We start from the raw sequence: 25,023 nt of genomic DNA on the forward strand, positions 1-25,023 counted from the left end.
TGGGGTTTGGGTTTGTTTGCATGTGTATATAATGAAAACTAATACTGGACAGATATTAAAGGCAAAATTAGTGATTTGTAGGATATATATATTGCAGTGAACACATCAATAGGTGCATGCATGGCCCTAATAATAATAATCTTTGTTAACTTCATATAATTCTAACTGATGGCATAATCAAACCAATTCTAACCAATGATCGATAATTAAACTCTGATACCCAGCACTTCGTCACCCTACTGGGGTAATGGAATGTGCTGAATTGACATATACCTTTCCTTTCCTTACATTTTGTGTTCATCATCTTACATTACAAGCTACATGCTATATTTCTGAGAGGGGCGGGATCGATGTAGTCAAGTGGTAAAGCATTTGTCTGATGCGCAGTCAGTCTAAAATCAATCCCTGTCAGTGGGCCCATTGGGGTATTTCTCATTCCAGTCGGTCTATATAGAATCGATCCCCGTCAGTGGGCCCATTGAGGTATTTCTCTTTCCAGTCGGTCTATATAGAATCAATCCCCGTCAGTGGGCCCATTGGGGTATTTCTCTTTCCAGTCGGTCTATATAGAATCAGTCCCCGTCAGTGGGCCCATTGGGGTATTTCTCTTTCCAGTCGGTCTATATAGAATCAATCCCCGTCAGTGGGCCCATTGGGGTATTTCTCATTCCAGTCGGTCTATATAGAATCAATCCCCGTCAGTAGGCCCATTGGAGTATTTCTCATTCCAGTCGGTCTATATAGAATCAATCCCCGTCAGTGGGCCCATTGGGGTATTTCTCTTTCCAGTCGGTCTATATAGAATCAATCCCCGTCAGTGGGCCCATTGGGGTATTTCTCTTTCCAGTCGGTCTATATAGAATCAATCCCCGTCAGTGGGCCCATTGGGGTATTTCTCATTCCAGTCGGTCTATATAGAATCAATCCCCGTCAGTGGGCCCATTGGGGTATTTCTCATTCCAGTCGGTCTATATAGAATCAATCCCCGTCAGTGGGCCCATTGGGGTATTTCTCATTCCAGTCGGTCTATATAGAATCAATCCCCGTCAGTGGGCCCATTGGGGTATTTCTCATTCCAGTCGGTCTATATAGAATCAATCCCCGTCAGTGGGCCCATTGGGGTATTTCTCATTCCAGTCGGTCTATATAGAATCAATCCCCGTCAGTGGGCCCATTGGGGTATTTCTCTTTCCAGTCGGTCTATATAGAATCAATCCCCGTCAGTGGGCCCATTGGGGTATTTCTCTTTCCAGTCGGTCTATATAGAATCAATCCCCGTCAGTGGGCCCATTGGGGTATTTCTCATTCCAGTCGGTCTATATAGAATCAATCCCCGTCAGTGGGCCCATTGGGGTATTTCTCATTCCAGTCGGTCTATATAGAATCAATCCCCGTCAGTGGGCCCATTGGGGTATTTCTCTTTCCAGTCGGTCTATATAGAATCAATCCCCGTCAGTGGGCCCATTGGGGTATTTCTCATTCAAGTCGGTCTATATAGAATCAATCCCCGTCAGTAGGCCCATTGGAGTATTTCTCATTCCAGTCGGTCTATATAAAATCAATCCCCGTCAGTGGGCCCATTGGGGTATTTCTCTTTCCAGTCGGTCTATATATACTCTTCAAAAGAAGAAACGCAAAACCACATTGTCGTAACATTTGGAGAATTGATTTAATTATTGAATGGTGAGTCCGATAATTACCAAATGTTGCAGGATTGTTCACAATTCACTCTAGTCCATTGTGAGTAAGTGATAGGACACACCACCAAGGTCAAGGTCATCTGGAGTCAATACCGGGTGTGGCCTCCGCGTGTGTTGACAACTGCCTGGCACCGCCTGCCCATTGAAGCAACCAGAGTACGGATGACGTCCCGGGGGATGGTGGCCCACTCGGCCTGCAAGGCTGCTGCCAGCTCGGGCAGGGGCTGGGGCTGTGGTTGTCGCTGTCGGAGGCGTCGGTCCAACTCGTCCCATAGATGCTCAATTGGGTTCAAATCCGGTGATATCGATGGCCAAGGAAGGACATTAATGTTGTTGTTCTGTAGGAAAGCCGTTGTGAGACGTGCTGTGTGAGGCCTGGCGTTGTCATGTTGGAACACTGCGTTGGCGTTGGCCATAACTGGAACGATGTGTGGCCGGAGGATCTGGTCAATGTAGCCCTGTGCATTCAGGTTGCCCTGCACGTGGACCAGGTCAGTTCTGCCAGTGTGTGAGATGGCTGCCCACACCATGACACTACCCCCGCCGAATCTGTCCACTTCCTGCACGCAGTTTGCCGCATAACGTTCACCACGACGCCTATACACGCGACATATTCCATCATGACGTCGGAGCAGAAATCGGGACTCGTCACTGAACCACACCTGTCTCCATCGCAGTTGAGGCCATTGTCGATGAATCTGGCACCACTGCAGTCGGAGTCGACGGTGTTGTGGTGTTAAGATGACACCTCGAACTGGACGTCCGGCACGAATTCCTACCTCACGTAGGCGGTTCCGTACGGTCTGGTCGGATATCCTGCGCAAACCTGGTATTGCTGCGGCTGTGGAGGTGGCAGTAGTCAATCGTTCCCGAAGGTGGCGTACCCGGATGTAGCGGTCCTGCCCGGGGGTAGTGACCCGTGGTCGACCGGATCTAGGGAGGTCACGTGTTGATCCATGTTGCTGGTAACGGTCCCACAGTCTGGAGATGGTGCTTGGGGACACATGGAATGCCCTGGCAACGGCCGTTCTGGATTCGCCTGCGTCTAGTCGGCCGATGGCATTGTTTCTCTGCGGTTCACCGAGACGTGGCATGTCCTGGATTGTCAACTGTCGGCCAGATACAGAGGCCAGGCAAGCGAACACCCTGCACTTTTATACTGTCGGTGTTCATGTTGCACGTGCAGACAACGCACGTGCAGTGGTGACATGGTTTGCACGTGGCTGCGTTTTTGCGAATATTCACATTTTGGAACTTTATTGTACAGTAGCTGCGTTTTATCGAATGTAACCGTGGGAATGTGTTTGGGACATGCAATGACCTTATATTCACAAAGCATGAACCGGTAGGAAACATAAAATCGGAGTTATAACCCATTTGTACCCTTTTGCGTTTCTTTTTTTGAAGAGTATAGAATCAATCCCCGTCAGTGGGCCCATTGGGGTATTTCTCATTCCAGTCGGTCTATATAGAATCAATCCCCGTCAGTGGGCCCATTGGGGTATTTCTCTTTCCAGTCGGTCTATATAGAATCAATCCCCGTCAGTGGGCCCATTGGGGTATTTCTCTTTCCAGTCGGTCTATTAGAATCAATCCCCGTCAGTGGGCCCATTGGAGTATTTCTCATTCCAGTCGGTCTATATAGAATCAATCCCCGTCAGTGGGCCCATTGGGGTATTTCTCTTTCCAGTCGGTCTATATAGAATCAATCCCCGTCAGTGGGCCCATTGGGGTATTTCTCTTTCCAGTCGGTCTATATAGAATCAATCCCCGTCAGTGGGCCCATTGGGGTATTTCTCATTCCAGTCGGTCTATATAGAATCAATCCCCGTCAGTAGGCCCATTGGGGTATTTCTCATTCCAGTCAGTGCACCACAACTGGTATATCAAAGGCATTGGTATGTGCTACCTTGTCTATGGGATGGTGCATATAAAAGTTCCCTTTCTAGTGTTGCTACTAATGGGAAAATGTAGCAAGTTTCCTCTAAGACTATACATGTATGACAAAATTACCAAAAGTTTGAAATCCAAAAGCCAATGATTAATAAGTCAATGAGCTCTAGTGGTGTCATGAAACAAAACAAACTTTAACTTTATTTCTGAGATGACATTTTTTGTCTACTTTTTGACATTCCACAGACGGGGAGCCACTGAAGCATCACACTGCAGTGCTGCAACCTGCTGCTGGGTCCTTCATTGAGATGATGTAGAGGATGGTCATCGTGCGACTGTCCTGTCACAACACGAGCGCTTGCACACCGCCTGTACATGTAGTCCGTAAACGTAATTCTAGCAGTGTTATCAACAAAGCCAAGCTGTAGCTATATCACCATCATGTTGATCACACACAGCTAGACTACAACCTGCTGTCAGTGTCTCTACCAGGACAAACTGTTGAACATGTTCACCAGTATCATGGATGGAGCTTAACATATAATAGGGTGCAGTGTGGTGATGATATGATACAGCGTAGTAATAATGCACTAACTAAAAGTAATTGTCATACAGTACAGTTGACATATGTATGTAAAACAATATGTGAAAACCTGAAAATGTTTACACAGCTTCCCCTGCAATCGAAGATCCTCCACAGTGAAAAATATAAATATTCAATGCTATAAAGTGAAACCTGTCTATACTGGAACCCTGAATAAATACCACAGTCCTGTCAAAACCGGCAGAGTTCCATGGTCCTGGTAATTCTAAGTTTTAAAACGCAACCCTCTAAACACTGGATCCTGTCTAAATCAGATAAATATTAGGTCACCGATGTGATCCGGTATAGACAAGTTTCACTGACTACTTATAGGAGCTGGAATTGTTTACATTTTCCACCATGAAATTCAGGACGTACAATTATTAAAGGGACATTTCTGAGTTTCCTGCAATTTTTAAGAGGTTATTGACTAACAGAGACTTTTTAACGATTGTATTTACATTATATCAAATATATTTTTCTGCATAAAATATTAGTGGCTGTATATTAAATGTGTTTCTGATCATTCTAATATTTGTACTAGGTTAAATGTCATTTTATTTCCTAAAATATGTTTTTTCGTACATACAAAAATATTAGAAGACAAAATCCAGTTTGAGTTTCTTACAATTATTAAGACAACCAGAAACACATTGAATATACAGACACTGATATTCTAAACAAGAAAATATATTTAATATGTAAGTTTAATCGTAGAAATATTTTATTAGTCAAACATCTTACAATGCAGCAAACTCGGGAATGTCCCTTTAGTGAAAGTTACTAAAACTATGATTCAGTAAGCTATAAATTCAAAACACTGGTGCAGGTTTGGGAACATATGAATGAATCTGTCCATGAAGCCCCATCTGGGATGATCCCCTCTGTATGTTCTTCATACACAATGAACCAGTGTCCATCCACACCCACTTAGCATACATACTTTGTGAATGCCCTGTGACAAATGAATCCAATTCTACTGTAGCTACATGTATACTATAGCTGAACAGAAACGGGTTTGAGGTAAGTCCAGATAAAAACATGAAAATCCTATCATTAGTCTGTCTTTAGACTGCAGAATTTAGACTTTTCTTGTACTCCTCTCGATCACAATAATTAAGACTTGATGAGTTATGTATTTGAAGTACGGCAACAGGTGTGTTTAGAACATTAAATTCTCTTTTCTTCTTCCAGGACAGGACAAGACTGAAATGAAGAGACACAAGTCTCATAAGGAGAAGGAACATCTCTCACACAAATCTGCACAGTTGGGTAATAAACACTGTGTGAACACCAGACATTCTGTTCCATGGGTGGGTGAAGTCTCCGTGACCAAGGTGTGTATCGTCACATTCCTAGCCCTGTCTGGGGCAGCCATTGTCCTGCATGACATGGGCTATCTGTCCCGCTCTCCAGAACCCGACCACCGCACCACATTCCATCACAGCGAGCTTTCACAACCACGACCAGCACCTCTTAAAGGAGGATGGAGAACTGCAGAGGAGGACATTCTGCACAAGTATGACTCCAGTTTATGTCTAGTGGATCGAGTGTTTGCAGACAGAATTACTGTAGACCAGTTTGAGAGGGAGTATCAGAATAAGAAACCTGTGATTATAAAGTTCAGAAACGGTGCTAGGGGTTGGACGCAGCCTGAGTTGTGGTCTGTAGATGGGTTAAGACATTCCCATGGGCCGCAGGGTTTGATGGTTGGTGTGTCAAGGGAGATTGTGCAGAATGGTGGAAATGGATATGTGGAAACGACAGTCACCGACTTCATTGACAGTATACAGGCAGCGAAGTCTGATAAACAAAACGAACCCTTGTAAGTTAATTTGAGTCAAACTTGATTCAGGCCACAGGGTTTCATGGAAACGATCATTTCCAGTTGTGGTTTGGTAGCATTTTGGTAAATTCATGGAACCAATTTCTTGTACAGGAATTGAAACATTAATTGGCAACAAAATGTTTTCATAAATAACACACAGTCCATGTTAGCATGCTTGTCTGAATAATCTCTAGAAGTTTAGATGTAACAGATATGAACATAATATATGAATCCTAATTTTAGAAACTTTTTCATTAATGTTTATCTGTTATAAAATAATAATATATACTGATGGAGGGAACAAATGGAATTGTTGATTAAAGTTAATTTACTACTAGTATGTAGTTACTTAATGTCTGTACTCATGTATGCATACAAAGTTGAAATGTCAGTAGTGTCGAATTGACTGCAAGTATAGTACTGTAAATTTCGAACACTGTTGATTGAGTGCGAGTGCGAATAATTTTTACATGCTCATATACAAATGTACCACTAGAGTTTCGAGCATGTCCATCCCGGGGCCTGTCTCTGGACAATTTTGAAATTTACATCCAAAAATTAAATAGTGGGCCTTTAAAATTTTGATGCACATCTCTAATTAATATAACTATCGATTGAGGGATTTTGTTGCAGTTACTATTTGTGCAATCCATTATTTCTTTCCATCAGTATATTTCAATGTAATTGTGATGCTTTTGTTTTTAGTTATGTTTTCGACCGAGCATTCATTCAAGACTCACACCTTCTGAACACCTTAAACCCACCTGAATATCTCAGCATCCGTGTAAGTAGCATAGTATACTAAAACCTGCATGCACCTCTTTAACACAGACCACTGTCTAGTAAGACCCTTTCAGAGCTTGCACTTAACACAATTTTCATCCTGCCCAAAAGCAATTTTTATCCAGTAATTTTTTTAATAAATATATAAAAACCAAGAATTATCCTTTCAACCTATGACAGCATTTTTTAATCCAGTGGCAAAAACATGCTATTAGTAAACAATACCTTAATTCCTATGCAAATTATTAGGTAAATCCTTGCTGCAAATATATGCTTTGAGTTGATCTCACCAAAAACACTAGGGACTGAACAGGTTAATTGATCTCAGCTACCCTGACATGTTAGGGAGTTAGTCTCAATGAAGACAACTGTAACTCTGATTTAACCGAAAAGTACTCAGACGTGTGTTATTAGGAAAGTGATATTTCATAGGGAGACCACTCGCATTAATTTCATGTCACATTATAGTCTGCCCACCGTCACTTGCGTTAATTTATAGGGACACGTTAATTTCAGGATCTACAGTATTTTAAAGGATTAAAAAGTATTAGTGATATACTCGGACGCGGCTGTCAGCATGACGTAGAGTAAACCGAGATTCGCCTGTAAACAAGACTTCCTGCCTGTCATGAATCCTCCATCGCAGGTGACGTCGCCATCACTCCAGACGTTGTTGGCGGTGACATTGAGTCAGCATAGGTCCTCGGTAGGGTCTTCTTGCGCATAGGCCTGCGTCAGCCAGATGACGTACATTCTATGAGAAATCCTGCGCATACCAGGGATCACACATGCAGTATGCGAAGGCGTTTCGAAGCGATTAAGTAGATGACATAACCGGATGAATCTGTCGTGTCTCAGTGTGGTCACCCTAGGTCTACCTAATCTTGTTCGGTCAGCAGTAATGTTGGTCATCAAATATCGCTGCCATAGCCTGGAAATGGTGATCCGTCCACCTACATTGCACCAGCCTCCAATTTACCAATTGCTCGTTCCCTGGTACTGTTGTCAAGACGTGGCATTGTTGTACGGTTTCTCCAAAAAGGAATTTGATGTTTTTTTGTTTCAAGGTATCCTAACAAACATTTCTACCAAAATGGCGATCAAAATCGGATGCATGTGCATGATGAATGTCATGAAACTCACTTGTGCATCTTTCTTAGTTAGCACTGCCTCTATTGATTGTGAATCGAGGTTGTCATGTCTGTTTCATGCAGATAAGACATACGCATTGGAGAAAGTAATAAATCTCTCTTTATCGAAAATGATAAAAATATTTTACTAATTTACTGATGTAACATTTCTTTTGTTCTTCAGTATATACATATCTCTCCCACTAGTTGTTCTGCTATTCTAAAGGTTTGCAATATATTTCATTACAACACTTACATATGTAATTGGTCCAAACGGCACACTGATTGCTCTAGACAAAGTGTCACAACTACGATTACACCTGCGACATATACATGCAGGTATGTCCTGATTAAACAGTGTGTAAGGTGTTAAATAAACATTTGCTTGATTACAGCCACAACGAGATGACAGTTTCTTTTTTCTTGGAAGTTCTGGCAGTGGAGTCTCCTTCCACAACCATGCCGAAGCTTGGAATGGTGTCGTGTATGGGTCTAAGCGGTGGTTTCTTTACTCCAAGGAAACAGCTCCCCCTGGTGGTAATAATTAGTTTGGTAAACCTTTGTTAGCAAGTAGTGCACATGTTATGAGACATTCATGATTTGTGATGCGGTCAGATGGTAAAATATAGGTGAGACTTTCCACATGTCAACGAGAGTCCAGACATTTAGCCCAATGTTAAGTACGTTACAGTAACTGTATTCTCCGTTTATTTATCTCCTCATAATAATTTTGTTTTTAATCCTAATTATTAAAGATTTACAAGATGGCCTGATACAGATCTTTAGGTTTCTAATCTGGTCAATGCCTGAGAATTGCAGTGAACTAAGAGGGAGTGGAGAGAGGAGAAGATGGGGGGAGAGGGAGATAAATAGAGTGAATGTTTTTGTTTTTGAGTATCTTGTGTATATGTATAGGTGAAGTGCATACATAAATACATATCTGTGTATAGCTTATATGCATATCACTAAAGTGTCTGCATGTGTTTTCAGGTGTATATCCTGGATATTCTCAACTCGACTGGTTCAGCAAAGTGTACCCCGTGTTGTCTGAAACACAGAAACCCGTCGAGTGTGTGCAACAGGCAGGGGAGATAATCTACTTGGTGAGCATCACTGTGCATGCTAGTTTTTCTCAGCAACACTAGAAGAGTTGGTGACGGGAGAGAACTCTTTTTACATGCCCATATCCCGAAGGTTCAGGCACGCCCACCCTGGACTTAGCCTCTGACATCACCAGTGACCAATTCCGGGGTGGGGGGGAGGGTAAGTTTGAGGTGGGCGGAATTTGAGAAGTTGAGAATAACCATGTCTGGTCAAAATTGAGGCCAAACAAAAAATTAGACTGCTCATCCAAAGTTTAAAGGTGATTAGAGCAATTTAGATGGACTGCCAAAAATAAAGAATTTCATGATCCACCATAGGCTCAAACAGAATCCGATTCACTGGAGTGAATAACCTCTTGGTGGTGTCCTTGATGTTAATGTTGGTCTTCACAAGATTGGCGTAGCAAGGGTTGAGCTTGCCTCCCTACAGCATCCAATCTTGCTTCTCGTCTACCACCACAACTGGTCTTGCCCAGGAAGAGGAGGCACCTAGCTGGTTGTCTGCCTTCCTCTTGCCAACAGCCCCTTGTCGGGCTGGCGGCTCAACGGGGGCCACCTGTAAAGTCGGTGGCTGCACTGGAGTCACAAAGCAGGAGCTGGTGTTGGGGGCTGAGGTGGCCCTTCACACATTGCTGTGTCCAGGACCTCCCATGCATGGTGCTGTTGACACGTCAGTTTCCAGTTGGTTTGTAATGCCATTTTAGCCATATCTTTAATTTTGTGCTTCCATTTAAGCCATATATCCATAGATTTTAGTGTCATCTAGAACTGTCTTTAGATATAATGTTTAAAATTTGTTTAAATACATGTGTGCAATACATTGATATTTGCTTAGTGTTTTTATATGCCCATCTATGGGTCGTATTATGGCATGACATTGTCCATCCGTCTGTCCGTACATTCATCTGTCAACTTTTCCTTGTCCGGACCATATCTTGCATACAGATACATACAGGACCATCAAACCTCACAAGTAGTAACAACTTGGAATGGCGGTGTGTCGTGTACTATTACTAGGTCATTGTGGCCTACTTTTCACGGTCTATTGCATATAGGCCTAACAATAAATCCTTGTTTGGACCATATCTTGCATAAAGGACAATCATACCTCACATGTATAGGAACAACTTGGGATGGCGGTGTGTCGCATATTGTTACTACATGTAGGTCACTGTGGCCTACTTTTAACGGTCTACTGCACATAACAGTAAATCCTTGTCCACATCTTGTATGCAGATGCACACAGGACCATCAAACCACATGTAGGAACAACTTGGGATGGTGGTTGGTCCAAAACAAACTGTTCGTCCATCCTATTGCAAAAATATCACATAATTAGACTTGAATTATACACGTAACATATTATTATAGATATGGTTTTCCATCAAACTTGGGGGGGGACGTAGCCAAGTGGTAAAGTGCCCGCTCAATGCGTGGTCAGTTCCAGCCAGTACACCACGACTGGTATATCAAAGGCTGTGGTATGTACTACCCTGTCTATGGGATGGTGCATATAAAAGATCCCTTGCTGCAAATTGAAAAGAGTAGCCCATTGAGTGGTGAGAGTGGGTTTCCTCTCAATATTTGTGTGGTCCTTAACCATATGTCTGATGCCATATAACTGTGAATAAAATGTGTTGAGTACGTCGTTAAATAAAACATTTCCTTCTTCTTCCATCAAACTCCTGATGGGCGTATTATGTACCTCATGGGTACTCTTGTTTAAAACTAACGTTATGTTGAACATAAACAGTGGTTTTGCTTTATTTTTAGCCAGAAGGAATGTATCATGGTACTATTAACATTGGTGACACAGTGGCAGTCGGCATTCAGAAGAAAGAGGCTACTCTACCTGAAATGAAACTACAATATGAAGGTTTGTCTTAGAATGGTAGTAAGTTTTCATGTATAATGCTACAAACAAATTTTTTTTAATTTTTTAAAATATAACTGCCATAAAACATTTTCAGTTAAATGAAAATGTTTGCATTTTGAGTTGACAATTAGCATGTGCACACTCTTTTGAATCTGTTTTAACAAAAATATAAACTACTCTAGTACAAGCTGAGTGGTGGCTTTTTTGTTTTGTTGTTGGGTTTTTTGTGTGTATGTTTAATTAATATATGCAAAAGATGCATATAAAGGAATTTGTATGTATATTTTAATTTTAAAATATTTTTCCATGATAGGCAACAGACACATTAAAACATATTTGTGGCCTCTTTAGCTTTGGTTATTTTTGTGTTTAGAAACCCAGTTGAGCAAGGAAGAATCCAGTGAAGTACCTAGTAGAACTAGTAGAAGATTTGAATGTATCAAGACTCTGCACAGCCTTCTGCCTGGTACTGTATAATACTTTATTTTCGCGTGTAATTTATTTTCTCGTTTTTTGCATGTGAATGAAATTCATGAAAATATATTCCACGCGAAAATAAACTTTTTATAAAGGCCGACAAAAAAGAAAACAAATATGTAGTCTCGTTCAACTATACCACATTAGTTTCCGATGTACGAGGCTAGTAGTAACAAAGTGGTGCTCCCTCCTGTCACGGAACAAACCACAAAACACGATTGTAAGTACATACATGATAATAAAACAATACTAACACTAAAAAGCTTTATGCTGTTTTCCTTCGCATGTGCTAACAATCAGTTCATCGGACAGAGTCTACACGTGTTCAACGACGTAAATAAACGTGCATTATCACAGTATATTAAAAATGTGGAAGTGAAAAAATCCGGACTGGGCTATGTTCAGATGTTTCACAATTTTATTTTTATTTTTGGCCTATTAGCCAATCACAAACCGTTTTGAACTAGTATTTTGACGGCAATAAATATTGTTTCAGTCAAACTTCGGTTTCAGTTGTTTTCGGTTTTTGTTTTTATAACAATTATAAGGATTAAGAAAAACTGCACGCGGTAAGCACCTTCTGTAAGCTTATTAACTTGTAATCAATAAAGTCTTGATTGGTTAAAGCAGGAAAACTATTGTTTTATGTGTATAGCACTCGTGTGTACATGTAGGATTAGTTCTACAGATTAGCGTAACAACCGGCAAAACTAAATTCCATTTTTAAAACAAAATTATTGACATCTGTACTTCGTTTTTTTATTGATGGGGGTTGGGGGATTCGTGAAAATAAATGTTCGCGAATTGACCCATTTCCATTAAATGTGAAAATTTGATCCTGCGAAAATAAAGTATTCTACAGTATTCAATATTTAAATAACGATATCAATATAAACAATATAACAAACATTCAGATCTTTAGTCATATTGTCGAGCCTCTTTGTTTGTTTTATTTAACAACATCACTGGAACACATTGATTTATTAATCATCGGCTATTGGATGTCAAACATGTGGTCATTTTGACACAGTCATAGTGAGGAAACATGCTACCATTTTTTCATTAGTAGCAAAGGATCTTTTATATGCACCATTCCACAGACAGAATAGTACATACCACGGTCTTTGATATACCAGTCATGGTGCACTGGCTGAAACCAGAAATGGCCAAATGGGCCCACCAACAGGGATCGATCCCAAATCGACTGTGCATCAAGTGAGCATTTTACCACTGGGTTACGTCCCGCCCCTGTTAATATTTAAATAACGATATCAATATAAACAATATAACAAACATTATTGTAGTCATATTGTCGAGCCTGATGCAGCTCATCAGTACTATTTCTAATCCTCAAACACCTCTATGGATCCATTCAACTAATTGGTTTTTTTCTCGTTCCAACCACTGCACCAGATCCCTTGCTGCATTAGGAAAAATGTAGCGGGTTTCCTCTAATGACTACATGTAAGAAGTACTATATGTTTGACATCCAGTAACTGATGATTAATTAATCAATGTGCTCTAGTGGTGTCATTAAACAAAACAATTTTTTTTTTTCATTTCAACATATGTTTTTGCTTATATCCAATTAAGATTCAAGCACGCTGTCCTGGGCACACACCTCAGCTATCTGGGCTGTCTGTTCAGGATAGTGGGTTGGTTGTTAATGGTTAGTGAGTTGTTAAAACTCGCTCTGGGTGGAAGCCAGTACCGGGCTGCGAACCCAGTACCTAACAGCCTTATGTCCGATGGCTTAACTACGACACTGCCGAGGCCAGTCTTTTAATATATTTTTGGGGTAGCAAACAAACTCCGTCTAACTGTTAATGACCTATTACTATTAGAGACAGAGAGCTTTTATCTCCATTTTATAAAACAAAATTGAGTTAAATGCACTTAAATGACACATAGATACTCTTCTGTCTTATATCAAATGCCCTATTAGTAAACTTAATTTTATTCTGTACACATTTTATTTTAAAGGAAAGTACCATCCGGTTAATACATTAATTGTGCTAGCGAGATGGTGTTGTGTTTATTTAGGCCCTACCAGATTTAAACAGATAATGAAGATAATACCTTCTGGCTCTAATAGATCTGACCAGACTGTACAGACTGCCTTAAAGGTGCATTGTCATACATGTATTTCTAATGCCATATTTCACATTTCCGTTTTTGGGGTTTTGTTTTTAACAATTAAATTTTCATAATTAACTACAAATGAATATATTCCACATATAAGTAACCACATGGTAAAAATCCCACACATACATGTAAGCTTAAATGCGGAATTCACTTGATATTATTAAAATTATGATGTTGAAATTCTGCCACTAAACATAAACAGTGGTCTTTTTGTGAATTCTTGGTAAGCATAAAAAATAATTTTTAAAGTCTCCTGTAGTTGTGTCATATACTAAACAAGGTTATAGTGAGTGATGGTGATTTTAGCTTTATAAGAAACAAAACATTGTGACCATGTCTCTCAATGGCAAAATATTTGTTGGTACTTTTGATATCCAGAGAGTTCACATATTTTAGCTCAATACTAGAATGTTAAGTATGTTATTATGCTTAGAGTTGTTTCCATTTTAAAAGTATCACATGGCAAAGAGTTTAATGGTAGTATTTTGGGTGATTAAATTATGGGGAATCATTATTTCATCATTAAAATGTAATAAATAGATTGCTTATATTTTGATTCAATACATTTGTTGTATATACAATATGGATGCTTTTATATCCAAGCAACAAGCTAGTGTTCAAATTTTGTTTCATATGGACACTCAACATGACAAAATTCCAAATATTTTCTGTGATTGAACTCTTTTTAACAGATGCAGTCACATATGTCTGTGTTGTTTGTTTTAGATAACACAGAGTGGGAGATGAGATTGGGAGAAATCCTCTTTACTGAGATGAACCAGCCTGGTGAAGGAATCCACCACACTGAACAGGTCCTACAGAAGGATCCATTCTTCCTTCTGGCTCTCATTAACCTAGCCAACTTCCAGGCTGAGGTAGTACTTCATCCTATAACTTACACATAATATCCATGTCACAAACCTATTCAGTATTTTGCATTATTGACCCAGTTAATAATGTTTTGTTGTCAATGGGTCACCTACATGTGTATTTACAAGCCAACAAGACCTGTATATACTGGAGCATAACATTTTCATAAAGTTTAGTTAAAAGTGTGTGATGTCAATGGGTCACCTACATGTGTATTTACAAGCCAACAAGACCTGTATATACCGGAGCATAACATTTTCATAAAGTTTAGTTAAAAGTGTGTGATGTCAATGGGTCACCTACATGTGTATTTACAAGCCAACAAGACCTGTATATACCGGAGCATAACATTTTCATAAAGTTTAGTTAAAAGTGTGTGATGTCAATGGGTCACCTACATGTGTATTTACAAGCCAACAAGACCTGTATATACCGGAGCATAACATTTTCATAAAGTTTAGTTAAAAGTGTGTGATGTCAATGGGTCACCTACATGTGTATTTACAAGCCAACAAGACCTGTATATACCGGAGCATAACATTTTCATAAAGTTTAGTTAAAAGTGTGTGATGTCAATGGGTCACCTACATGTGTATTTACAAGCCAACAAGACCTGTATATACCGGAGCATAACATTTTCATAAAGTTTAGTTAAAAGTGTGTGATGTCAAACTACATTAATTTTATGCTAATTGTGGTGACGTCATATTAATATTGTAATTTAAAAGTGTTATCGGATAATTAGGATTTGCTCCTCATGTTTTTTGTATGTAAATTATTAACCTTGTCTAGTTAATCAGTATTTGTCTCAGCAAATACTGATCAACAGTCTGCTTAGGCAAATACCGACTAACTAGACACTGTTGATATTTTCCATATTAAAAACACTTGTGACAAATCCTCTACATGTATATCTCTATATCTCCCACATTAAAATATCTCTATATCTCCCACATTAAAATATCTCTATATCTCCCACATTAAAATATCTCTATATCTCCCACATTAAAATATCTCTATATCTTCCACATTAAAATATCTCTATATCTCCCACATTAAAGTGTCTCTATATCTCTATGTCCCACATTAAAACATCCTCATGATGAATCATCTGTGTACATTAAAAATTAAGATAACAACTAATAGGTATATTTAATTTCTGTTTGCAAGAAAAAAAATCAACCTCCATCAAGAGGATTTGAACCAGATATCCTTTCAGGATGCAACTCTGTATCAATTATTTAAAGGGAAATTCTCTCTAACATCATGTTTGACATTTTGTTTATACATTCACTAGTCCAGGGAAGCTGTGAGCTCAAGATAATCCTTTCTTGCTTTTTCATATACTTAACCAGGGGTGCACAAATCGGTTGTCCGCGCGCCCGGGACAACCAAAATATGTTGCGGGCAACCATTCTTTGTCAAACAGTTGCCCTGGCGGGCAACCAAAAAAATCATAAGCAAAATGAAAAACAAAACTTCCCGACACTTGGACAGTCACAGGCAATTCAAAAGTATCGAAACTTGACTGACAGGCAATATAAATATCCACCCTAACGCTGCCATCCACTCGGCGTCCACCGTGCATGATTTTGACGAGTTCAATGCAGACAGATATGTTTCAGAATAGTGGCTATTAGCAAAGGGCACAAGACATGTGAAAGGCCACAAACTACACCAACAAGCATCCACTTCTGAGCCATTTTCTATCTTCCGATGTGAACAATTGGTTACATAATCTATCCGACACCTAACATATAATAATAATACCAAATATTAACAGGGGTCTCACGAATGGTAATGAGAAGCGGTGTCATCAAGAATTCAGCATAACAATGTTTGCTTATTTTAATAATCACAGTTATTAATTTTAATGGCAAAAGTAATAAAAACAGACCGAAATTGCGTGTCCGTTTCAATACACATGCTAGTTCAGGGCCAAAGACAAGTAGGCTAGGGCCGAGTTCAGGTAGACCGAGCAAAACAAAAACGTCCGCTAAACTGGTTTATGAACTTCACGTTAAACCCACTGTCCACGTCGGGAACCGATCGCATAGTTCGCAAACGTTTGGAAAACATTTGTTGGCTGTTCTCAGTGTGCATATAGGTCACGCTTGACGGTCAGCCGAGACTTGCACGTGTCAAAAGACATTGTTGCAGACATTAAACAATACGATTACACGCAAGTAAATCTTGATGTAAATTTATGAATACTTAATTGCTGTTTCGTTTATTTATTTCCGTTGTCTTTGTTAATTTCACACTCATGCATTTTGCGATTTCGGGAAAGGAACATGCAGTATTTATACAAATTGTGGTTAAACGTACACTGAATACAATTAGTTTACAATAATCATGATATTTGTTAGATAAAATATTATATAAATTTGTTGACTGGGAGGTGACATCTCAAAAGTTAGCTAGATTTTAAAAAGACCGTAAAATTTGAATTCATTATCTTTGTAATCAAAACCTTTTGACGTAAATGGATAGTTGTCATAACGTGAAGTCAGCATTCTTAGGCTACGTATTTTACAAGCTGAAATCAACAACAAGCATTTAACACGACGCGGAAATCAACTAAATGTTGCAAATTACGAAATTGTTGGGGTGTGGAATAACTGGGTTATTTTAAAATACAATTAAAAGCAGTTCAAACCAAAATAAAGATTGCTATTTTACAGAAATAATGAGCACTTTTTTAAAAAAGAAGCAGAGTATTGGCTCTCAGATTTTGCTTAATGCCATAGGCCTTAGAATTTTGGGTGTGTTTGCAGAGGGCATTGGCTTCCAACTCTGCATATCTCCCCTCACCCACTGAAAAATCAAAGTAATATATTAACTGCCCCTAACCCCATTGCTGTCTTTGATTTTGATTGGGGATAATTTTGTTATTCAGATGTATTCTAGTTTGTACATAATTAGCTGAAAAAAATACAAGTTTCATATTCATATATAAATACTCTATACAGTACTACACAAAACAATTTTGGCTAAAACATTTTCATTATAGCAAATAAAAATTCCATTTGGCAATTTTTTTGGCAACAGGTATTTTTAATCAAGTATTATGACTGTGACAGCCCAAGCGAGATCGAACCACCTCTGTGGATCCATTCAGCTGATTGGGTTCTTTCTCGTTCCAACCAGTGCACAACAACCGGACAAAGGCTGTGGTATGTGCCTTCCTGTCTGTGGGAAAGTGCATATAAAAGATCCCTTGCTGCATAAGGAAAAATGTAGCGGGTTTCCTCTGATGACTACGAGTCAGAATTACTAAATGTTTGACATCCAATAGCCGATGATAAATTAATCAGTGTGCTCCAGTGGTGTCGTTAAACAAAACAAACTTTTTTTCAGCCTAAGCGAAGATGAGCTGTAGATAAATAATGTTAAAAAAGAAATAAAACTAAACTGATAAGTAATGATAATAATAAAAACATTTTAAATTTCAGTTTCATTTTAAAGACAGTTCAAAATTATATTCATAAAATGTTTTATGAAATATGTGGGCAACCAAGAGATGATGTTGGGCAACCAAACTTCAGCTACTGGTTGCCCACCGGGCAACTATCACAATTTCACATTTGTGCACCCCTGTCAACACTTGTGACACCCAAAAGCCGATGTGTATTTTTGTGCTGGGGTGTCGTTAAACATTCATTCATTCATTCATTCCTTTCTTGCTCTTTGTTTTACAATCTGTATTTTTTATTTACAATATACATAGATACTGAACAAAAAAAGAAACTTCCGATTTGTACATATAGTATTTGTTGTGCTAAAGAATTCATTGTGTAATGAAACTATATAGGTAGTATTAGCCTTGAGCTGTATTATCAGGATTCATGAATTTTATCGATTATTTTTGCACTGTTATTCGTCGACAACGTGAAATTCAATTTGCATGTGCATGCATGGTTCGACATGTCCCGTGTAGTATTCGGTCAATTTGTTTTACTTGTCTTACTGACATTGTTGTCAAGCAACGAAAACCCTTAAAAATTTGTAAAAAAATTACAGTTTTTTACATTGTAGCATTTTTAGTATGCCAAGAATACCCAATAATTTATGCGAACGGGCGATTGGCATGCTTGATGCTGGCATGTTGACAGAAGACATTGCAAGGCATGTTGGGTGTTCTAATCGAGCAATACGAAATCTTCACGTAAGATTTCGAATGACAGGAAGCACCAACGACTTGCCACGTAATGGACGTCCGCGTGTTACAACGCTTGGTCAAGACCGCTATTTCATGAATGCGCAAATGCCACTGCTATTGCTGCTAACACAACTGGGCTTCATAATAACCGAATCAGTGGGCAAACTGTTCATAATCGTCTGCGGGAGAACGGTTTACATGCACGACGTCCTTACGTTGGATGCGTTTTAACCCAACATCATCGTCTAAATCGTCTTAATTGGGCACGTGTACACACTTGTTGGATACGGCGACGCTGGAATACTGTTCTTTTTTCAGATGAATCCAGATTTTCTTTACAACGTGGTGATGGCAGGGTGCGCGTCTACCGTAGAAGAAATGAATGCTATGCTGACTGTTGTGTTCTTGAACGAGATCGTTTCAGGGGTGGGGGTTGTGTCATGGTCTGGGCAGCCATTGCCCATGGTTATCGTTCACCACTAGTCGTCATTGATGGCAATTTAAATGCTCAACGTTACCACGATGACATTCTCGCTCATCACGTCATTCCTCTGTTCCATAACAACGCCAACATCTCGATTTTTCAGCATGATAATGCCACCTCTCATACAGCTAGAGACACTGTAAATTTTTTTAGGACAAATAACATTGATTTCATTGATGACTGGCCCACTAAAAGTCCTGATCTGAACCCCATCGAGCATGTCTGGGATAGTCTGGACAGACGACTGAGGCGTCATCCCAACCCACCCGCTAACGTCAATGAACTTCGTCAAGCAGGAATGGAACAATATTCCACAGGCAGAAATCAACACTTTAGTCAATTCTATGCGCCTGCGATGCACTGCAGTGGTCAATTCAAGAGGTGGTCATACCCGTTATTAAGTGGGTGGGTTTCTTTTTAACCCCTACCACACTTGGTCAAAATTTATCCCAGTTTCTGTTAACCTATGGCCATGATTTTTGCACCAAACGATGCATCATGGAACACTCTTTAAACGCATATATAACAATTATTCCCCCAGTTTGTTTTCATCAAGTTATGTTCAAGCAAAGTTAGTGGAAGTTTCTTATTTTGTTCAGTATATGTCACCACTTTATTAGAGATTCATAGGTGCAGATCAAGGAGGATGCTGTTATGGGTTTGCACCCCACCCACAGAAGTTTGAAGTGCCCTGAAAATCCAGTGTTTAATATATTAATACAATGAAGTTAATATTTCCTTTTTCATGGTGGACTTGTAATACAGCATTGTTGGTTACGTGCTTCTTGGGAAGACTGTTATGCATGTTAGTCTACATTTGAATATTGTAGGTGCCTGTTTTAAACTTAATTCTTTCTGCGAAAAATCCTGCAATAGGCCCAGTATGTCTAAAGACAATCATTTCCTGGTTCAGAATGTGAGGTTTTTTTCTATGAGTAACCTTTCTGTTACAGATTGGCCAGTATGAGGAAGCTGAGATTCTCTTTGTTCGTGCACTAGAACAGAATCCCACAGCATGGGATGTCTACGCACAATACGGCACATTCCTCTTCAAGCAGAGACGATTTTCTGAAGCGGTTTCACTTTTTGAGAAGGTAAAATATTCAGTAATATCTAGTTAATGACATCGGATATCTGCTTTATCCTGTGATGGTAAGAATGGGAAATTCCGCGAGGCTCTGCTGAAAGGAATTTCTCATTCGACCTGAACAGGATAAAGCAGATATCCAACATCATTTACTAGTTATTATCTTTATCCCGCAGACCATAAACATTAAGTGGGAATGCTATTATTTCTGTTATTGCAGTCACATTGTATGATGACCTAGAGGTTAAATGAGCGAGTTTATAATGTAGGCTATGCATGTGACGTCACATGAGTGACGTCAAAAGTCATATCCCAATAGTAGCAGAATATGAGTTTGCTTTACCCGTCATCATATTCTGTCAATAGAAACGGTGGTTGCAGGATAAACAACCATATCGGTCTGAGTGACAACGGATACATTGTGTAGATAAACAACCATATCAGTCTGAGTGACAACGGATACATTGTGTAGATAAAAAGTGCAGTTTTGATCTGCACCCTCCACCCAATCTTATAATGAAAACATAAAGTGTAGATTTTCAGGATTCACAATTATATCATTGTTTCATAATGCAAACTGCAAACAAAACTGCTGTTTTAATACACGTGTGTGTTTCAGCAGTATATCATAAGCAGCCTAGACATGAATAATGGGTTTTCTGTCATATTTGATTGTTACAGAGTACATACAGTATTATGATTATTACAGGGTAGCTTCCCACTATCTTAGATGCAAATTTTATATTCTTCAATACGTCTCGAAATTCATTTTGTGAAGTGAGAAGCTGCCTATGCTTCTTAAAGGGACATTCCTGAGTTTGCTGCATTGTAAGACGTTTCCGACTGATAAAATATTTCTACGATTAAACTTACATTAATTTCCAAATGTAATGAAATGTGTAGTGTCTGTTCTTGGAGACATGACAATAGGTGCATAGTCCTATTAATTCATATCCTTCCTAAGATCATATATATTTTAACTGATATAATCAAAAGTTGAGAGGTGCTGCAAACAGCTTATAACCAATGATAGTGATGAAATGCTGATTGGAACTGTTTTATTTAACGACACACTCAAAGCATTTTATTTATGGTTATATGGCGTCGGACATATGGTTAAGGACCACACAGATATTGAGAGAGGAAACCTGCTGTCACCACTTCATGGGTTACTCTTTTCGATTAGCAGCAAGGGATCTTTTATATACACCATCCCACAGACAGGATAGTACATACTACGGCCTTTGTTACACCAGCTGTGGAGCACTGGCTGGAACGAGAAATAGCCCAATGGACCCACCCTAGGGCTATATGGTGTCAGATATATGGAAGATCCTAGATGGATCATGCATCAGACGAGGGCGGTACCACTGAGCTACGTCCCACCCTAGGGCTATATGGTGTCAGATATATGGAAGATCCTAGATGGATCATGCATCAGACGAGGGCGGTACCACTGAGCTACGTCCCACCCTAGGGCTATATGGTGTCAGATATATGGAAGATCCTAGATGGATCATGCATCAGACGAGGGCAGTACCACTGAGCTACGTCCCACCCTAGGGCTATATGGTGTCAGATATATGGAAGATCCTAGATGGATCATGCATCAGACGAGGGCGGTACCACTGAGCTAGGTCCCACCCTAGGGCTATATGGTGTCAGATATATGGAAGATCCTAGATGGATCATGCATCAGACGAGGGCGGTACCACTGAGCTAGGTCCCACCCTAGGGCTATATGGTGTCAGATATATGGAAGATCCTAGATGGATCATGCATCAGACGAGGGCGGTACCACTGAGCTACGTCCCACCCTAGGGCTATATGGTGTCAGATATATGGAAGATCCTAGATGGATCATGCATCAGACGAAGGCGGTACCACTGAGCTACGTCCCACCCTAGGGCTATATGGTGTCAGATATATGGAAGATCCTAGATGGATCATGCATCAGACGAGGGCGGTACCACTGAGCTAGGTCCCACCCTAGGGCTATATGGTGTCAGATATATGGAAGATCCTAGATGGATCATGCACCAGACGAGGGCGGTACCACTGAGCTACGTCCCACCCTAGGGCTATATGGTGTCAGATATATGGAAGATCCTAGATGGATCATGCATCAGACGAGGGCGGTACCACTGAGCTACGTCCCACCCTAGGGCTATATGGTGTCAGATATATGGAAGATCCTAGATGGATCATGCATCAGACGAGGGCGGTACCACTGAGCTAGGTCCCACCCTAGGGCTATATGGTGTCAGATATATGGAAGATCCTAGATGGATCATGCATCAGACGAGGGCGGTACCACTGAGCTACGTCCCACCCTAGGGCTATATGGTGTCAGATATATGGAAGATCCTAGATGGATCATGCATCAGACGAGGGCGGTACCACTGAGCTAGGTCCCACCCTAGGGCTATATGGTGTCAGATATATGGAAGATCCTAGATGGATCATGCATCAGACGAGGGCGGTACCACTGAGCTAGGTCCCACCCTAGGGCTATATGGTGTCAGATATATGGAAGATCCTAGATGGATCATGCATCAGACGAGGGCGGTACCACTGAGCTACGTCCCACCCTAGGGCTATATGGTGTCAGATATATGGAAGATCCTAGATGGATCATGCATCAGACGAGGGCGGTACCACTGAGCTACGTCCCATCCTAGGGCTATATGGTGTCAGATATATGGAAGATCCTAGATGGATCATGCATCATGCATCAGACGAGGGCGGTACCACTGAGCTACGTCCCACCCTAGGGCTATATGGTGTCAGATATATGGAAGATCCTAGATGGATCATGCATCAGACGAGGGCGGTACCACTGAGCTAGGTCCCACCCTAGGGCTATATGGTGTCAGATATATGGAAGATCCTAGATGGATCATGCATCAGACGAGGGCGGTACCACTGAGCTACGTCCCACCCTAGGGCTATATGGTGTCAGATATATGGAAGATCCTAGAAGGATCATGCATCAGACGAGGGCGGTACCACTGAGCTACGTCCCATCCTAGGGCTATATGGTGTCAGATATATGGAAGATCCTAGATGGATCATGCATCATGCATCAGACGAGGGCGGTACCACTGAGCTACGTCCCACCCTAGGGCTATATGGTGTCAGATATATGGAAGATCCTAGATGGATCATGCATCAGACGAGGGCGGTACCACTGAGCTAGGTCCCACCCTAGGGCTATATGGTGTCAGATATATGGAAGATCCTAGATGGATCATGCATCAGACGAGGGCGGTACCACTGAGCTACGTCCCACCCTAGGGCTATATGGTGTCAGATATATGGAAGATCCTAGATGGATCATGCATCAGACGAGGGCGGTACCACTGAGCTACGTCCCACCCCTGTTTCAACTGATTCACAATGTAAATGTGTTACAAGATCTGTTGCAGATTGGTGAAAAACATTTTGTGAAGTGAGAAGCAGTCTATGCTTCTTAAAGGGCCATTCCTGAGTTTGCTGCATTGTAAGATGTGTCTGACTAATAAAATATTTCTACGATTAAACTTACTTATTAAATATGTTTTCTTGTTTAGAATATCAGTGTCTGTATATTCAATGTGTTTCTGGTCGTCTTAATATTTATAACAAGCCCAAATTGGATTTTGTCTTCAAATAATTTCGTACGTATGAAAATTTTTATTTTAGGAAATAAAATGAAATTTAACCTACCCAGTAGTACAAATATTCGAACGATCAGAAACACGTTTAATATACAGCCACTAATATTTTATGCAGAACAATATATTTGATATATATTACAATCATTAAAAAGTCTCTGTTAGTCAATAACATCTTAAAACTTAAGTTTAATTTGGAAGCAAGTATTTGAAATTAAATTTCTTATCAGGCCTTATAGTTTAACATGTTTTAACAAAAATGCAGGTGACAAACCTGGATAAAAGTTTCTGATTTGTATGTGTATTATTGCTACTGAAAATGGAGAAATCTCGATATATTTGAAATACTGTCAAAATGAAGATGGAAAGCTAAAGCTGCCTCAGAAGCTGATTTTGAGTGGCATTTGACCTGCTATCAGTTTCTAACTTTGCATCTATAGTAACCCTTGGCTGTAATCACTAAATTAGGTCACGTAACAACTTAATTATCCATATTACTCTTTCAAACAGGACACTTCTTAACTGTTTTCTGTGTTGTAATGTATTTGGGCAGTTGAGATATATGTGATATATCTGCATTCATCAATCTTTTGTCAGAGATGAATATAAAACATTAAAATCAAGACTTGTTGAATATTTTCAAGGATCATGTTAATGCATTAATAAAATCTACTGTTACAGAATGGATATAAAATTATGAAACCTGGATCCTGGGCTTAAAATTACAATTATTTTTGCAGGGTTTTGAGTTGAAACCCAATGAAAAGGCTTTCCTGATTTACCTTCGTAACTGTCAGATACAGATGGGAGATCACTCTGCTGTACAGATTACTCAACGGAAGTTGGACGAATTCCATCAGTTATAGACTGGATACAAAATCAGTTATCTTTTATTTATTCATCATTTTATGCACATTCGTACATGTATGTTGCTGAGACATTAAAATATTTATTATTATTTTAATATTTTACAATTTAAAAAATGAATGTTTCATACATTTTATATTACGATAAATTCAGACTTCTATTTTTTTATAGTAAAGTTATTGGTAAATTATACAGTTATATGTGTATATGTGGTGCATTTTTGTGATTTTGTAATTCCAAATCCATGTAAGTTTCCTTTTTATAGAAACCATACATTTTATACTTTAAAGGGACATTCCTGAGTTTGTTGCATTGTAAGATGCTTCCGACTAATAAAATATGTCTACGATTAAACTTACATATTAAATATATTTTCTTG

The 25,023-nt window shown here is 39.7% G+C and overlaps 1 protein-coding gene across 2 annotated transcripts in view; it reads left to right on the plus strand.

The window, feature by feature from the left end:
* LOC121367556 overlaps positions 1-25,023 on the plus strand; it is a 47,262-nt gene extending 22,239 nt beyond the window's left edge. The window contains exons 1-10 of one of the 2 annotated variants that reach the window (XM_041491806.1): positions 3,853-3,983; positions 5,371-6,001; positions 6,710-6,788; positions 8,313-8,454; positions 8,908-9,020; positions 10,794-10,896; positions 11,270-11,362; positions 14,245-14,393; positions 19,988-20,128; positions 24,518-25,023. In XM_041491806.1, coding sequence (XP_041347740.1) covers positions 3,914-3,983; positions 5,371-6,001; positions 6,710-6,788; positions 8,313-8,454; positions 8,908-9,020; positions 10,794-10,896; positions 11,270-11,362; positions 14,245-14,393; positions 19,988-20,128; positions 24,518-24,643 — 1,647 coding nt within the window. In that variant the 5' untranslated portion in view covers positions 3,853-3,913 and the 3' untranslated portion in view covers positions 24,644-25,023. Of the gene's footprint in view, positions 1-3,852; positions 3,984-5,370; positions 6,002-6,709; positions 6,789-8,312; positions 8,455-8,907; positions 9,021-10,793; positions 10,897-11,269; positions 11,363-14,244; positions 14,394-19,987; positions 20,129-24,517 lie in introns of those variants that run through there. The other variant, XM_041491807.1, reaches the window with a different exon arrangement.

This window comes from Gigantopelta aegis, chromosome 3 (genome assembly GCF_016097555.1).
Source record: "Gigantopelta aegis isolate Gae_Host chromosome 3, Gae_host_genome, whole genome shotgun sequence".
NCBI classification, from domain to species: domain Eukaryota; kingdom Metazoa; phylum Mollusca; class Gastropoda; order Neomphalida; family Peltospiridae; genus Gigantopelta; species Gigantopelta aegis.